The 18,601-nt window shown below is 41.2% G+C and overlaps 3 protein-coding genes and 1 pseudogene across 3 annotated transcripts; all 4 read left to right on the forward strand.

Annotated features, from left to right (window-relative positions):
• Positions 1-397: 397 nt before the first annotated feature.
• On the forward strand, positions 398-2,108 carry LOC113653228 (annotated as a pseudogene).
• A 253-nt stretch (positions 2,109-2,361) lies between these two features.
• On the forward strand, positions 2,362-4,932 carry LOC113653282 (leukotriene B4 receptor 1-like). Its single transcript, XM_027162783.2, has one exon. The coding sequence runs from the start codon at positions 3,047-3,049 to the stop codon at positions 3,920-3,922; it is 876 nt and encodes a 291-aa protein (XP_027018584.2). The 5' UTR covers positions 2,362-3,046; the 3' UTR covers positions 3,923-4,932.
• A 7,000-nt stretch (positions 4,933-11,932) lies between these two features.
• Positions 11,933-13,136, forward strand: LOC125145569 (leukotriene B4 receptor 1-like). The gene has a single exon (XM_047818959.1). It carries the CDS (start codon positions 12,105-12,107, stop codon positions 12,993-12,995), a length of 891 nt encoding a protein of 296 aa, XP_047674915.1. The 5' UTR covers positions 11,933-12,104; the 3' UTR covers positions 12,996-13,136.
• A 3,948-nt stretch (positions 13,137-17,084) lies between these two features.
• Positions 17,085-18,580, forward strand: LOC125145549 (leukotriene B4 receptor 1-like). The gene has a single exon (XM_047818813.1). It carries the CDS (start codon positions 17,100-17,102, stop codon positions 17,964-17,966), a length of 867 nt encoding a protein of 288 aa, XP_047674769.1. The 5' UTR covers positions 17,085-17,099; the 3' UTR covers positions 17,967-18,580.
• The last annotated feature ends 21 nt before the right edge of the window (positions 18,581-18,601 follow it).

An 18,601-nucleotide genomic window follows, 5' to 3' on the forward strand; every position in this document is an offset into this window, starting at 1 on the left:
GTAAGTTATAATTATTGTAAGTTGATGAAACCTCCAAATGCACATAACTGTATATGTATGTTCACACCTACAAGTATACATAATGTATAGAATATCAGATACCGTGGAAGTGTTTTGGTCAATTTGTTTTTTCTGTTGAGTTGTGTTTTACCAAATTCACTTGAAGTTTAGAAAGTGTAATTTTTCTCAGAAGTTAAAGCATTTAAAGAAAAAGTATTGCAGTAATAAACTAACTGCCGCTTGGAACGCATCTAACTTTTGTTCTCTCGTGTTTCTCTCAGTGGTCCACCTGTGTATCATTTGCTGCCGGCACAGATATCCCCTAGGTCTGGGGCCGGTAACACTATAAAAAACATTTCCGGACTTTTTCAAAATGACATGTGAAACCGTATCCTTACTGACATGACATATCTCTCAGACTCCTACACTTCTGCTTACTTTAGATCTACAGTTTCCTCCAAGCCACAGCACTCAACCATGCAGCACCACAACTCATCCAACAGCTCGCTCATCATTCCTGTCTCTACTGAGAACCTGATTTCCAGTGGTGTGCTGGCAGTTTGCTTCATACTGGGAGTCCCTGGTAATATTGCTGTAATGGTGCGTCTGTCTGGATGGCTGAAGAGAGGCAGTTTCACCCCAAGACTGATGCTAAGCCTGGCCATATCAGATCTATTCACTCTGATTTCTCTGCCCATTTGGATTTGGGCTCTTCTGCATGGCTTTGTCTTTGTCTTGTGTAAGCTTCTCTCTTACATGATCTACTTAAGTGTCTACTGCAGCGTACTGTGTGTGATTTTGATGAGCATGCAGTGATACATCCAAGTGCTGCATCCTGAGAAATGGAAGAAGCTTGGCAGAAAAGGAAAGAAGATCCTTTTAAGTGGGATGTGGATGTTAAGTGCAGTTTTATCATGCTATGCTCTTGTACAGCGCAATCTAAACTTGGACACAGGAGGACGTCTTCAGTGCAGGCTAAATTATCGGATTAAGGTTGAAAGAGTGGCTACTTTAATCTGGGAGATTATAATATTTCTGGCTTTATCTGCCATAGTATCTCATTTCTATTTTCACCTTTACAGAGGAGTTAATAACTCAGCTTTCTTTAGCAGTAACTCATTGACCAAGGTGGCGACTAAAATTGTAGTGTGTTTCTTCATGTTTTGGATCCCAGTTCAAATCTCCAACATGGTGATCATCATTGCTGCATTGACTGGGAATGACAGTTTGTTAAGATCTGCAGAATCTGGAGACAATGTCACTAGAGCTCTGGTTTTTATTAACAGTTGTGTGAACCCCTTCCTGTATGCTTTCTCTGCTCGGGCTCTTCAACAGGGAACAGCTCCTTAGTTTCTTGAAGATATAGAGGTTTGAGAGAGAATATGAACTTTTCTAACAGCCTATCACAGATGTTATTTCTTAGTCTTTTTATAGTTTTTTTGCACCTTCTACTTTTTTTATAACACCTTTTAACATATTTTTTCAGATTAATTTCATCAATATAAAGTGATTCTGTATGATTTTTCAAACTTGTAATCTACCTAATACATTTACACCAAAAGCATAATTGCTTGAAACAAAAAAAGTAAGTCTTAAATTACAATTATTTTCCCTGTGTGTATTGTGTTAAAAAATCAACAAAAAGACAAGCTTGAATTTGATGTATCCTAAGTCTGTAACCTAGTGAACGAGTGTTAATGTATTCATTCCTGGAGACTTCAAATCACTTTTGTACATTGCTCAGTATAAGTGAACTGCCAAATGTTGTGAATGTAAATTTGTAAACTGACAAATGTTAATCAGTCAAAAATGTGACTGTTATAATTGTACTGGAATTTCCTTCAGAGCATAGAGCTTTAAGAGTAGAGATCGATGCCAGTACGGCAGCAGAAAAGTCACACAAACACACACACACACGCCTATTAAAAGATAGAAATGCAACTGATACATAGCTGAAAATTATGAAATATTGTGGTGTTTTAATTTTTAATGCCCTGTCACATTTGTGTAGTTAATCCAAATATATTCATTCATTCATAATTAATTTTCTAACGCTTATCCGAACTACCTCGGGTTACGGGTAGCCTGTGCCTATCTCAAGCGTCATCAGGCATCAAGGCAGGATACACCCTGGATGGAGTGCCAAACCATCACAGGGCACACACACACACTCTTATTCACTCACACAATACGGGCAATTTTACAGAGATGCCAATCAGCCTACCATGCATGTCTTTGGACCGGGGGAGGAAACTGGAGTAACCGGAGGAAACCCCCGAGGCACGGGGAGAACATGCAAACTCCACACACACGCGAGGCGGGAATCGAACCCCCAACCCTGGAGGTGTGAGGCAAATGTGCTAACAACTAAGCCACCGTGCCCCCCCATCCAAATATATATATATATATTACTTAAATTTTACTTAATATTTTGCAAACTATTCTGTAATTGAGTTCAAACTAGTTATTGTTTTCTCCCTTGCTCAATCTGAATATCCTTTCAGCACATATAGCACTGTTTGCCTTTACTGTTTTTCACCTATTTACTGTGGTGAATTATAATCCTATTATTTGGTGTCACACAAAAGACACCGGGGGTTTTTCTACTTTAAACACTGAAATGTGCTTGTAATGGCAGTACATTTATGGTATTAAACCAGTTACATGGATCAGAATTGTACTGAAGTCTCAAGTCTTTTCTCCAGCCAGTTTCTCAGATAACCATCAGTTCTCTCATGAGAAGGGATACTGCAACAAAAGTAGTACATGCCACCTAAACATTTTCATTTCAAATGCAGTTTTTCTGATTGACTCAACTCAAGCCCCCACAATGACCACATCAATAAGTAACAGGAAGCTGCAAACTATTCGCAATTCTATTTTCTTTATGACCTTAAGAAATGCAAAATACATTGGTGATTTTTTTATGTCATAACCTGCTGACATGCATGTTTCGACACCATGTTTTTTATCCACATAAGAAACCACAGACCTACATCTACTTCATTTATTTTCTGCTACACTCTGTTACACGATAGCTCTAAACATGCAGCAGCTCAACTCATCCAACAGCTCTCTCACCGCTTCTGTCTCTACTGTGAACCTGATTTCCAGTAGTGTGCTGGCAGTTTGCTTCATACTGGGAGTCCCTGGTAATATTGCTGTAATGGTGCGTCTGTCTGGATGGCTGAAGAGAAGCAGTTTCACCCCGAGACTGATGCTAAGCCTGGCCATATCAGATCTACTCACTCTGATTTCTCTCCCGGTTTGGATTTGGGCTGTTCTGCATGAATGGGTGTTTGACTTGGTCTTGTGTAATCTTCTCTCTTACATGATCTACTTAAGCTTCTACTGCAGCGCACTGTGTGTGATTTTGATGAGCATGCAGCGATACATCCAAGTGCTGCATCCTGAGAAATGGAAGAAGCTTGGCAGAAAAGGAAAGAAGATCCTTTTGAGTGGGATGTGGATGTTAAGTGCAGTTTTATCATGCTATGGTCTCATACTAAGCAATATAAGCTTGGACAGAGGAGGACGACTTCAGTGCACGCTAAGATATCGGAATAATGCTGAAAGAGTGCTTACATTAACCTGGGAGATTATAATATTTGTGGCTTCATTCACCATCATATCTTATTTCTACTTTCAACTTCACAGAGGAGTTAATAACTCAGCTTTCTTTAGCAGTAACTCATTGACCAAGCTGGTGACCAGAATTGTGGTGTTTTTCTTCATTTTGTGGATCCCGAATCAAATCTCTGACGTTGTGATCATCTTTGCTGCATTGACTGGGAATGACACTCTGTTAAGATCTGTAGTATCTGTAGAGAATGTTACTACAGTTCTGGTTTTTATTAACAGTTGTGTGAACCCCTTCCTGTACGCTTTCTCTGCTCGGGCTCTTCCACAGGGAACAGCTTGAACAAATGATCATTAATGTCTTGGAAAATATAGAGGTTTGAGTGAGCTGATGCACATCTCTGACAGCCTTTCACAGACATTGCATTTAAAGGTACACCATATAAAATTATATGAATCATTTTGATTATTCCTGCAGTCTATTTTTATAGTTTTTTCTACATCATCTAATTCTTTTTTATTACACCTAACATATTTTGCAGGTGAATTTAACAGATACTGTATGACTTTTTAAATGTCTACCTAAAACATTTGTGTGATCCTAAAGCATAATGGCTTGAAACAAAAAGTAAGTCTTAAATTAGAAAGTGATAAATGTTGCTCAATCAAAAATGTGTTCATCAATATTAGCAACATTCATTAAGAGTATAGTTTTGTGATTGTTAGATTTTTTGTGTCTCTGCTTTACATTGCTGATTTTATATATAGTTTTAGTTGAAACTAAAAGCTGTTTTCTGAACTTAAAAACACTTACATTTTGAGCTATAAACCAAAATAAAGTTTTCTGATTTTTAAAAATGCTACTTCTGCACATTTGTGAGACAACATGACAGGAACTTGCAGCACATTTACTGTGAGTTGTAACATATTATAATTGTACAGGAATTTGCTTCAGAGCGTAGAGATTTAAGGCAAAAAAAGACACACACACACACACACACACACACACACACACACACACACACACACACACACACACACAGACACACACACACACTCCCCTACCTACTAAAGGAAGAAATGCAACAGATACAGAGCTGATAATGATGTAATATTGTCTTCTTTGTAAATAAAAGAATCGGAATTAAACCATGCAGTATCTCAAGATGTTCTACTTTGAAACAAAACCAAAATTTGTCACTCCAGTCTCACTACAACTGCAAGCGATATGTCCCAACTTGATTGAGGAAGCCTGTGGTGCATTGGGAACCAAGACCAATACCCCAATTCCATCATGTGCCACTGGTCCTAGAACTGGTTTTACATGAATCTCATTACTGTCTATACATTTATAAAGCCTTAATTATGTCAAAATGAGTGCATAAAGAAATGCAAAATATATTGCTGAACTTTTTTCACTAGAACTTCCTGATATGTATCTTTCGACACCATGTTTTTTATCCACATAAGAAACCACAGACTCACATCTACTTCATTTATTTTCTGCTACACTCTGTTACACGACAGCTCTAAACATGCAGCAGCTCAACTCATCCAACAGCTCTCTCACCGCTCCTGTCTCAACTGAGAACCTGATTGCCAGTATTGTGGTGGCAGTTTGCTTCATACTGGGAGTCCCTGGTAATATTGCTGTAATGGTGCATCTGTCTGGATGGCTGAAGAGAGGCAGTTTCACCCTGAGACTGATGCTAAGCCTGGCCATATCAGATCTACTCACTCTGATTTCTCTGCCCGTTTGAATGATGTAATATTGTCTTCTTTGTAAATAAAAGAATCGGAATTAAACCATGCAGTATCTCAAGATGTTCTACTTTGAAACAAAGTAGTCTGTCTTTGTCTTGTGTAAGCTTCTCTCTTACATGATCTACTTAAGTGTCTACTGCAGCATACTGTGTGTGATTTTGATGAGCATGCAGCGATACATCCAATTGCTGCATCCTGAGAAATGGAAGAAGCTTGGCAGAAAAGGAAAGAAGATCCTTTTGATTGGGATGTGGATGTTAAGTGCAGTTCCCTTTCGAGGGAACTCGACGCTGCGTCAGTGCTGACGCTATGGGAATGCTTCTTTGAGGAAGTTGTGTCTGAAGCTCTGTGTGCACACACGCCATTTAATGGCTCGGAAAGGACACGTGACGGAGTAATTACTCGCCAGTAAGTCCATATAAGGGGCATCTACGTCACGCTGCTCCAGCTTTCTTTGTCTTCAGGAAGCGCTCTGTGTATGCGTGTCGTTTGTCTGTCTGTCAAGTGCAGGGAAAGACAAAAAATAGGGAAAGACTAGGCAAAATGTTGCAGTCTAAGCACTTTAAGAGATGCGTGCATCCTTGCCCCCGCTTTATCACGGCGGACGACGCGCATTCTCTTTGTGTGGTGTGTTTGGGAGAGGAGCATGCCCGGTCGGCTCTCGAGGGAGCCGGCTGCGTGCATTGTGAGGGATTCCCTCTGCGAACAGACAGCATCGCGGTGGTGTCCTATATCAACCATCAGGGCGGTCTGCGTTCACGCCCCCTGTTCAGGTTGGCGTGGCAGATTCTGCTCTGGGCAGAGACCAGGTTTCTTTCGCTAAGAGCGGTTTTTATCCCAGGGCGTGTAAATCGGGAGGCAGACTTCCTGTCGAGGCAGGTGCTGAGGCCTGGGGAGTGGCGTCTTCACCCTCAAGTGGTGAAGCGAATCTGGCAGATTTTCGGCCGGGCGGAAGTGGATTTGTTCGCCTCAGAGGAGTCGACCCACTGTCCGCTGTGGTTCTCCCTCTCTCACCCGGCCCCGTTGGGCCTGGATGCCCTGGTATGGACGTGGCCGAGGCTCCGTCTGTATGCCTTTCCCCCGGTAGCTCTGCTCCCGCAAGTCCTAGCCAGAGTGCGCCACGACCGGGTCAACCTTCTCCTGGTTGCCCCCCGTTGGCCCTCTCGGGTTTGGTTCACGGACCTAGTCTCCCTCCTGTACGGCACTCCATGGGAGGTTCCCGTCAGGAGGGATCTCCTCTCTCAGGCGCAGGGGGCAATTCTTCACCCCCGCCCCGAGATGTGGAAGCTTTGGGTCTGGCCCCTGAGGGGGACCAGCTCCTAGACGCAGGCCTCTCAACTGAGGTGACAGAGACTCTGCTGAATGCTAGGGCTCCCTCCACTAGGAAACTGTATGCTCTGAAGTGGAGGCTTTTCCGCCTCTGGTGTGACGAGCACTCTTAGGATCCAGTTCACTGCCCGGTTGGTACAGTGCTGGAGTTCCTGCAGTCTTGCTTTTCTCGGGGCCTGTCCCCGTCTACTCTAAAGGTGTACGTGGCCGCAGTTGCCGCGAACCACGAACCTGTCCTTGGGGCCTCCTTGGGTAGGCACCCTTTGGTCTCTCGCTTTCTGCGTGGTGTCAGGCGGCTGAGGCCTTCCTCTAGGCCACGCCTTCCTTCCTGGGACCTCTCCGTGGTCCTGGAGGGGCTGCTGGAAGCCCCCTTTGAGCCCTTGGAGTCAGCCTCTGAGAAGTTTCTGACCCTGAAGTCTGCTCTGCTTCTTGCCTTGGCCTCTCTCAGGAGAGTCGGGGATTTGCAGGCTTTGTCGATCGCCCCCGCCTGCCTAGAGTTTGCCCCCGGTATGTCCAAGGCTATCCTGCACCCCAGGCCAGGATATGTCCCTAAGGTGCCCAGGATGGCAGGATGTCCAATCATCCTGCAAGCCTACTGTCCCCCGCCCCATGAGTCGGCGGAGCAGGAGAGGCTGCACTTGCTTTGCCCGGTAAGGGCCCTGAGGACTTATGTCCACCGCTCTAGCTCGTGGCGTAACTCCTCTGCCCTTTTTGTCTGTTTTGGGGGCCGGAATAGGGGTAATCCAGTTTCCAAACAGCGCCTGGCGCACTGGGTGGTGGAGGCCATTACTCAGGCCTATGAGGTGCGCGGTCATGCCTCACCTCTTGGCATCAGGGCCCACTCCACTAGGGGTATTGCCTCATCCAGTGCCTTGGCCAGGGGTGTCCCCATTGAAGATATTTGTGCTGCGGCAGGATGGTCCTCTCCGCACACCTTTATCAGATTCTATGACCTGGACTTGGACCCCACTCCAGGGTCCCAGGTACTGCGGGGCCTATGATGTGCTGTTCCCAGTCTGCTCGTGCTCTCTCACGGCCTCTGGCGCAGTCATCGACTGGAGCGTGGCGGCGTGGGTATTGGCATTCCCATAGCGTCAGCACTGACGCAGCGTCGAGTTCCCTCGAAAGGGAACTACACCAGGTTACGTATGTAACCCGGTTCCCTGAGAGGGGAACGAGACGCTGCGTTGCTGGCCATGCCCCAGGCATCCGTTCGCGCTTCCTTCAGACAAAGAGAGCTGGAGCAGCGTGACGTAGATGCCCTTATATGGACTTACTGGCGAGTAATTACTCCGTCACGTGTCCTTTCCGAGCCATTAAATGGCGTGTGTGCACACAGAGCTTCAGACACAACTTCCTCAAAGAAGCATTCCCATAGCGTCAGCACTGACGCAGCGTCTCGTTCCCCTCTCAGGGAACCGGGTTACATACATAACCTGGTGTAGTTTTTTCATGCTATGGTCTCATACTAAGCGATATAAGTTGTGTGAACCCGTTCCTGTACGCGTTCTCTGCTCGGGCTCTTCAACAGAGAGCAGCTGGAACAAATGATCCTTAGTTTCTTGAACATATCGAGGTTTGAGTGAGCTGATGCACATCTCTGACAGCCTTTCTCAGACATTGCATTTAAAGGAACACCATATAAAATTATATAAATCGTTTTGATTATTCCTTCAGCCTATTTTTATAGTTTTGTTGCACCTTCTAATTTTTATTACACCTTACATATTTTGCAGATGAATTTACCAGATACTGTATGACTTTTTAAATGTCTACCTAATACATTTGTGTGATCCTAAAGCATAATGGCTTAAAACAAAGAGTAAGTCTTAAATTAGAAAGTGATAAATGTTACTCAATCCAAAATGTGTTCATCAATATTAGCAACATTTATCATAAGTATAGTTTTGTGATTGTTAGATTTTTTGTGTCTCTGCTTTACATTGCTGATTTTATATATAGTTTTAGTTGAAACTAAAATTTTGATCTATAAACCAAAATAAAGTTTTCTGATTTTTAAAAATGCTACTTCTGCTTGCACAACATGACAGGAACTCGCAGTACATTTACTGTAACATGTACAGTTGTAACATGTTATAATTGTACAGCAATTTGCTTCAGAGCCATTTCAGACTTGTAAGAGTAGAAATAGATGCCAATATGGAGGCAGAAAACACTCACACACACCCACCCCTACCCACTAAAGCAGTAATTCTTAATGTGTGGTCCGCGGACCACTAGTGGTCCGCCATCGACCCCTAGTGGTCCGCGAAAAGATGACCTAATCTCGGCAAGTGTTTATAAAATCGTCACTTATTTAAGTAGATTTTTAATGTACTTGCGAAACAGTTCTTGCCATTCTGTTTTAATAACGTAAAAATGGATCGGTGGCTAAACCAAAGAGGAGTCAAAAGAAAAGATCAAGCGTCTACTGAATGCAGCAAAACTACAGCACCACAAAGGCCCACTGAAGCCGGAACTGAAGATACAGAGTCACGGCCACTGGCCACAACACTCCCTCATACCACGGAGCTAGCGCACCGTGGAAAACCATGTGAGAAAATTAAGCGAAAATATCACAATGAGTACATGAAGTTTGGATTTTTCTGGACTGGGGATCTTGAGGATCCTAGACCTCACTGTGTTCTGTGTTATGGAATATTGGCTAATGAAGCAATGAAACCATCGAAACTCAAGTGTCACTTTGAGTCTAAGCACAAAGATTGTACAGATAAACCAGTGTCATTTTTGAGAGAAAACGTGATGAGTTTGAGCGACACATGAGTAAAAACACCTCACAGTTTTTTATGCCCGGTGAAAATGCAAAGGCTACTGAGGCATCATACAGAGTGTCTCTACTCATTGCAAAAACGGGAAAACCCCATTCAATTGGAGAGACTCTAGTTAAGCCTGCTGCAGAAGTTATGGCAAACGTAATGTTAGGTTAGAAAGCTAGTGATGACATGCACAAAGTACCTCTGTCCAATGACACTGTCCAAGAGCAGCTGATCACACGATTACACCAGAGTCCATTCTTTTCTCTTCAGCTGGACGAGTCCACGGACATTGGTAACGAGGCAAATCTTCTGTGTTTTGTGTGATACATCCATGCGTGCTCAGTCCACGAGGATTTTCTCTTCTGTAAAAAATTATATAATAATTTCTGATCATATAATTGCATTTGTGTTTGAATAATTAGTTTTTGACTTGAAACAGTTGCATTTTAAACTTAAATTTAGCTTATCGTTCCTATTTTGTTGGTTTTTGGGGGCGTGTTAGAGTGGGATTCTGTAGGTGGTCCTCAGAAAAAAATTGGAAGATAAAGTGGTCCTTGGGCTGAAAACGTTTGAGAAACACTGCACTAAAGGAAGAAATGCAACTGATACTGAACAGAGCTGAAAATGATGTAATATTGTCGTTTTGTGTAAAATATATATATATATATATATATATATATATATATATATATATATATATATATATATATATATATATATATATAATTAAGAATTATAATTAAACCATGCAGTATCTCAAGATGTTCTATGGTGAAATAAAACCAAAATTTGTCACTCCAGTCTCATTGCAACTACAAGCGATATATGTCCCAACTTGATCGAGGAAGCCTGTGGTGCATTGGGAACTAGAACTACCCAGGTTCCCTGCAAAAGTGCTGCTAGAGTAGCAGTTGTCTGGTCCTCCAAAGCATCTATCAATGCTCAGTCTGTGTCTGAAGAAGCTGGAAGTGTTGCTCTTGCTCCAAGTTTAGCTCATGAAGGGCCTGGTGTTGAGTCTGGTGGATGCCAGTGTGACTCTTGATGATCTGGGAAAGGGACACTCCATGATGATTTTATTTTATTGTGATGGTGCATAGCCCACCTCACATATTTGTCCTCTACCATTATTTAAATGTTATTTTCATGTGAAATTTAGTAATTTTGTTATTTTTTAAAATCCTCTAATTTATGAGAATGAATAAAACCAGTTAATAGTTTATTAAAATCTTGATGTATGGATGGGTGCACACTACTGATTCCTCTTTGCTAATTACCTTTTCCCTGGGTCCTTGATCACTCTGGTTCATGGCATGGACGATCACATTCCATGCGTCAGCAAACAAAGAGAGAGGCGGGGCTTCAGGCTCCATACTAATGTGTTCTAGAGGAACTTGGACTAAACCATAAGGTTCAGATTTATGTTTACATTTACAGCATTTGGCAGACGCACTTATCCAGAACGACCTACAGAAGTGCTTACGTCCCTATCATTGGATACATTAACTCTGGGTCACTAGGTTACATACATTAGATACCATGAGTCTAAAACTTTGTTCATGTTTTTTTTTTTTTAAATTCAGAGGGCTCAGAGGGATATTTTTCTATTCAATTCATTTAGTTTATTTCTTTGATTGTTTGTTTGCGGTAGTTTTGATTGTTATTTAGGTAATTGTTTGTATTGTGTTATGTATAATGAAATGGATATGTATGGATTTACCTTTTTGTTTCTCATAGTGGTGGACGTATTATACAAGGTCTGTGTTGTTCAGCAATAGCAACACTTTGTGCTCCTTATCTTAGGGTTTGTTTCCTTTTTGGTTTTATTTTTGTTTCTTACTTTGTTAACAGGGGACACATTTAATCATTGATGTGTTTTTGGCCTGGATACATTATCTAAAGTTTTTTATTTCTTGTATGGAACCTTGTTGGACGTGAATTTTGTTATGTATAAGCCTGCCTAATTTTGTTTGTTCAAAGGAAAAAACATTTCTTTTCTTCTTCTTTTATCATCTGTACTGCGTGTTTTTGGCCTCGATCATCACATTTATCCTGAAATCCTCATGTTTCTACACCAGTGTGACTCTCACTCATTCTCTTTAATTCTGTTTTTCCAGTGATTCTTGAATCATGGCCTCTCTCAGTGGAGACACACCAACTCAAGCACATACACAGTAGTCAGTTCTGTTCAGCTCAGATCTAGCTGTGTTCTCTTGTGTCTCTGTGCTGTCTTGTCTCCCATGTATATCTCTGCTGTCTCTCAGGTGTAGCCACCTCCTTAGCACTCACTCTCCTGATTCCACCCTCCATTCAACTCCACAGATCTACAAGAGAAACAGCAGAATTTTATGCAATGTAATTTTATGCAGCTAACTGAACTGGCTTTACTGAATTTTCAGACTAAAAAAACATTTTGTTATCTGTCTTAACCACCTACATTCATCTGTTTACTGTTTATACGTTTATAAAGCCTAAATTATGTCAAAATGAGTGTATGAAGAAATGCAAAATATACTGCTGAACCTTTTTCACCAGAACTTCCTGACATATCTTTCGACACCATGCTGTTTTTTAAGCTAGGTAAGAAACCACACACTCCTATACTTCTGCTTCTTTTAGTATTTAGATCCTACACCCTGTTACGCGAAAGCTCTAACCATGCAGCACCTCAACTCATCCAACAGCTCGCTCATCGCTCCTGTCTCTACTGAGAACCTGATTGGCAGTATTGTGGGGGCAGTTTGCTTTACACTGGGAGTCCCTGGTAATATTGCTGTAATGGTGCGTCTGTCTGGATGGCTGAAGAGAGGCAGTTTCACCCCGAGACTGATGCTAAGCCTGGCCATATCAGATCTACTCACTCTGATTTCTCTGCCCATTTGGATTTGGGCTCATCTGCATGGCTGGGTGTTTGGCTTGGTCTTGTGTAAGCTTCTCTCTTACATCATGTTGTTAAGCTTCTACTGCAGCATACTGTGTGTGGTGTTGATGAGCATGCAGCGTTACATCCAAGTGCTGCATCCTGAGAAATGGAAGAAGCTTGTCAGAAATGGAGAGAAGATCCTTTTGAGTGGGATGTGGGTGTTAAGTGCAGTTTTATCATGCTATGCTCTCATACTAAGCGATTTAAGCATGGACAGAGGAAGACTTCTTCAGTGCACGCTAAGATATCAGAATAAGGCTGAAAGAGTGCTTACGGTTATCTGGCATATTATAATATTTGTGGCTTCATCTACCATCGTATCTTATTTCTACTTTCACCTTCACAGAGGAGTTAATAACTCAGTTTTCTTTAGCAGTAACTCATTGACCAAGGTGGTGACGAGAATTGTGGTGTGTTTTTTTATTTTTTGGTTCTCGAATCAAATCTCCGACATTGTTATCATCATTGCAACATTGACTGGGAATGACAGTCTGTTAAGATCTGCAGTATCTGGAGACAATGTTACTACAGCTCTGGTTTTTTTTAACAGTTGTGTTAACCCCTTCCTGTACGCTTTCTCTGCTCGGGCTCATCAACAGGGAACAGCTGGAACAGATGATCCTTAGTTTCTTGAACATATAGAGGTTTGAGTGAGCTGATGCATGTCCATTTGTGTGCTCCTAAAGCCTAATGGCTTGAAACAAAATGTATGTCTTAAATTAGAAAATGATAAATGTTACTTAATCCAAAAATGTGTTCCTCAATATTAGCAACATTCTTTATAAGTATAGTTCTGTGTTTGTTAGATTTTTTTGTTTCTCTGCTTTACAATGTTGATTTCATATAGTGTATAGTTTTGGTTGAAAGTAAAAGCTCTTTTTGAAATTCACAATTTCGAGCTATAAACCAAAATAAAGTTTTCAAATTTTTATAAATGCTGCTTCTGCTTGCACAGTTGTGAGGCAACATGACAGGAACTTTTACCGTGAGTTGTAACGTTATAATTATTTCAGGAATTTGCTTCAGAGTCATTTCAGACAGTTAAGAGTAGAAATAGATGCCAATATGGAGGCACAAGATACACACCACCTAAGAAGAAATGCAACTGATACAGAGCTGAAAATTCTGTAATATTTTTTTTTCTAAAAAAAAATATTATTGGCTGGTTTCCAAGCCAAACTACACCCATGTGCATTCTGTTCTAGAAAGCTCACCTCGGCCAAAGCAAACTATGACGTGGAAACCGGGAACTGCTCTCCATCAGGAACGCATTGGAGGAATGGAGACACTAGTTGGAGTTTGCTCAATGTCCATTTCAAATCCTAACGGACCATAAGAACAGAAGTTCCAAGAATAGTAAAGCCGATGCACTTTCTCTCCGACTTGACCCAGAACCCGCCCCCCTAGTCATTGCGCCCATATGATGGGACCTTATGGAGGAGATACGACAAGCACAACTGAGGGACTGCCCCCCCACCCCCCCCCCCGATTGCCCTACTAGGCTGCAATATGTACCCACAGATTTCAGGCGACGCATCTTGGAATGGGTTCATACCTCCTGGATCTCGGGACACACAGGCAATGAACATGGATCTCCCCAATTCACAGATCGGTTTTCTAAAGCGTGCAAACTGATCCCCTGTTCTGTAAGAACATCCTCGCCAGCTCTCTGGAGGGAGCCAACACCAGAATACTAACTTCTGGGTCCAGTCAAGGTCACATTTGGTTTCGACTTCCGGATGCGCCAGCATTTAAGCTAGCCACAAATGGCTATATGATGCGAAGTATTGTGAACCCAGTTGCGTACCAAGCCTTATTTTTCTGCTCTGCTTTTTTGCCATTGGATTTACTACGTCTTTGGCCTTGCCCTTGTAGGATTATTTTGCCTGTATGGATTACTACTTCTGGTTAACTAACTTTCTGCCTGTGTACTGTTTCTCCCCTATTGCCTGCTGAATCCTCACTATGGCTTGGGACAAATAAAAAGATATTTTCAAATTTATTTTTGCTTTCTTCCCATGTGAGAGATTTTTAGTGATTCTTGAATCATGGTCACGCTCACAGGAGACACACCAAATTAAGCACATACACATTAAAGTTCAGCTCTGCTCAGCTCAGCTATAGCTGTGCTCTGTTTATATCCCTGTGCTCTCGTATCTCATGCATATCTCTGTTGTCACTCACTAAATTAGAACTTTTGATAGTAAATCTCCTACAGGTGTGGTCACCTCCTTGACACTCACTCTCCCAAATCCACCCTCCATTCACTTCCACTTAACCATGCCCCCACCTCCACAGGTCTACAAGAGATTAATGCAGATGACTGAACTGGTTTACTTGGAATTTCCAGACAACAAATATTTTTTCCTGTCTGTCTTTACCACTTGCATGAATCTCTTTATTGTCAATACATTTATAAAGCATAAATTGTTATAATATCAAAATGAATGCATGAAGAAATGCAAAATACATTGGTGATCTTTTTGTGTTATAACTTCCTGACATGCATGATTCGACACCATGATGTTTTTCTATACACAAGAAACCACCGACTTTTACACGTCTGCTTCTTATATTATCTCCTACACCCTGTTAAATGAAAGCTCTAACCATGCAGCAGCTCATCTCATCCAACTCATCTAATACATTTGAAGTAAAAGCAATATGGCTTGAAACAAAAAAGCTTAACGTTGATGTATCCTAAGTCTGTAACCTAGTGAACGAGTGTTAATGTATTCATTGCTGGAGACTACAAAGCACTTTTGTACATTGCTCAAGATAAGTGCATCTGAAAATTTTGTGAATGTAAATTTGTAAAGTGACAAATGTTAATCAGTCAAAAATGTCAGTCAATATTAGCAACATTCATTATAAGTATAGTTTTGTGTTTGTTATATTTATTGTGTCTCTGCTTTACATTGCTGATTTTATATATAGTTTTGGTTGAAACTGTTTTGTGAACTTAAAAACACTTACATTTCGAGCTATAAACCAAAATAAAGTTTTCTGATTTTTAAAAATGCTACTTCTGCTTGCACATTTGTGAGACAACATGAGAGCAACTTGCAGGACATATACTGTGAGCTGTAACATGTTATAATTGTACTGGAATTTCCTTCAGAGCATAGAGCTTTAAGAGTAGAGATAGATTCCAGTACGGTGGCAGAAAAGACACACACACACTCACACCTATTAAAAGATAGAAATGCAACTGATACAGAGCTGAAAATTATGAAATATTGTGGTGTTTTAATTTTTAATGTCCTGTCACATTTGTGTAGTTAATCCAAATATATTCATTCATTCATAATTAATTTTCTAACGCTTATCCGAACTACCTCGGGTTACGGGTAGCCTGTGCCTATCTCAAGCGTCATCAGGCATCAAGGCAGGATACACCCTGGATGGAGTGCCAAACCATCACAGGGCACACACACACACTCTTATTCACTCACACAATACGGGCAATTTTACAGAGATGCCAATCAGCCTACCATGCATGTCTTTGGACCGGGGGAGGAAACTGGAGTAACCGGAGGAAACCCCTGAGGCACGGGGAGAACATGCAAACTCCACACACACGCAAGGCGGAGGCGGGAATCGAACCCCCAACCCTGGAGGTGTGAGGCAAATGTGCTAACAACTAAGCCACCGTGCCCCCCATCCAAATATATATATATATATTACTTAAATTTTACTTAATATTTTGCAAACTATTCTGTAATTGAGCTCAAACTAGTTATTGTTTTCTCCCTTGCTCAATCTGAATATCCTTTCAGCACATATAGCACTGTTTGCCTTTACTGTTTTTCACCTATTTACTGTGGTGAATTATAATCCTATTATTTGGTGTCACACAAAAGACACCGGGGGTTTTTCTACTTTAAACACTGAAATGTGCTTGTAATGGCAGTACATTTATGGTATTAAACCAGTTACATGGATCAGAATTGTACTGAAGTCTCAAGTCTTTTCTCCAGCCAGTTTCTTCTTTCTCTCTCCTCTCCTTCTGTCTTCACACCCCACATTTTAACTATAATCTCTTGATTCTGCCTAACTGTAAAAACTACACCAGGTTACGTATGTAACCCGGTTCCCTGAGAGGGGAACGAGACGCTGCGTCAGTGCTGACGTAGCGTCGAGTTCCCTCGAAAGGGAACTTAATTTATCTGAGTATGTCCTGTATGATTTATACAAATCAGCCAGTGATTTTGTTCTCTTCACATCCATCACTGTGGGGTTAGGCTGTGACTGTCTTCACAATGATCAGACTGCAGGAAATAAACGAAATGTACACGTCTTCTTACCAGTTCAAGTGCTGCAGCATACCACCAATGACACCACACACACACACACACACACACACACACACACACACACACACACACACACACACACACACACAACCATCAGTTCTCTCATGAGAAGGGATACTGCAACAAAAGTAGTACATACCACATAAACATTTTCATTTCAAATGCAGTTTATCTGATTGACTCAACTCAAGCCCCCACAATGACCACATCAATAAGTAACAGGAAGCTGCAAACTACTCGCAATTCTGTTTTCTTTATGACCTAAAGAAATGCAAAATACATTGGTGATTTTTTATGTCATAACCTGCTGACATGCATGTTTCGACACCATGTTTTTTATCCACATAAGAAACCACAGACTCACATCTACTTCATTTATTTTCTGCTACACTCTGTTACACGACAGCTCTAAACATGCAGCAGCTCAACTCATCCAACAGCTCTCTCACCGCTCCTGTCTCTACTGTGAACCTGATTTCCAGTAGTGTGCTGGCAGTTTGCTTCATACTAGGAGTCCCTGGTAATATTGCTGTAATGCTGCGTCTTTCTGGATGGCTGAAGAGAGGCAGTTTCACCCCGAGACTGATGCTAAGCCTGGCCATATCAGATCTACTCACTCTGATTTCTCTCCCGGTTTGGATTTGGGCTGTTCTGCATGAATGGGTGTTTAGCTTGGTCTTGTGTAATCTTCTCTCTTACATGATCTACTTAAGCTTCTACTGCAGCGTACTGTGTGTGATTTTGATGAGCATGCAGCGATACATCCAAGTGCTGCATCCTGAGAAATGGAAGAAGCTTGGCAGAAAAGGAAAGAAGATCCTTTTGATTGGGATTTGGATGTTAAGTGCAGTTTTATCATGCTATGGTCTCATACTAAGCAATATAAGCTTGGACAGAGGAGGACGACTTCAGTGCACGCTAAGATATCGGAATAATGCTGAAAGAGTGCTTACATTAACCTGGGAGATTATAATATTTGTGGCTTCATTCACCATCGTATCTTATTTCTACTTTCAACTTCACAGAGGAGTTAATAACTCAGCTTTCTTTAGCAGTAACTCATTGACCAAGCTGGTGACCAGAATTGTGGTGTTTTTCTTCATTTTGTGGATCCCGAATCAAATCTCTGACGTTGTGATCATCTTTGCTGCACTGACTGGGAATGACAGTCTGTTAAGATCTGTAGTATCTGTAGAGAATGTTACTACAGTTCTGGTTTTTATTAACAGTTGTGTGAACCCTTTCCTGTACGCTTTCTCTGCTCAGGCTCTTCAACAGTGAACAGCTGGAACAAATGATCATTAGTGTCTTGAACATATAGAGGTTTGAGTGAGCTGATGCACATCTCTGACAGCCTTTCACAGACATTGCATTTAAAGGTACACCATATAAATGTATATGAATCATTTTGATTATTCCTGCAGTCTATTTTTTATAGTTTTTTCTACATCATCTAATTCTTTTTTATTACACCTAACATATTTTGCAGGTGAATTTAACAGATACTATATGACTTTTTAAATGTCTACCTAAAACATTTGTGTGATCCTAAAGCATAATGGCTTAAAACAAAAAGTAAATCTTAAATTAGAAAGTGATAAATGTTACTCAATCAAAAATGTGTTCATCAATATTAGCAACATTCATTACGATTATAGTTTTGTGTTTGTTAGATTTTTTGTGTTTCTGCTTTAAATTGCTGATTTTATATATACTTTTAGTTGAAACTAAAAGCTGTTTTCTGAACTTAAAAACACTTACATTTTGAGCTATAAACCAAAATAAAGTTTTCTGATTTGTAAAAATGCTACTTCTGCTTGCACATTTGTGAGACAACATGACAGGAACTTGCAGCACATTTACTGTGAGTTGTAACATGTTATAATTGTACAGGAATTTGCTTCAGAGCATAGAGA

Source organism: Tachysurus fulvidraco, chromosome 9 (genome assembly GCF_022655615.1).
Source record: "Tachysurus fulvidraco isolate hzauxx_2018 chromosome 9, HZAU_PFXX_2.0, whole genome shotgun sequence".
NCBI classification, from domain to species: Eukaryota; Metazoa; Chordata; class Actinopteri; order Siluriformes; family Bagridae; genus Tachysurus; species Tachysurus fulvidraco.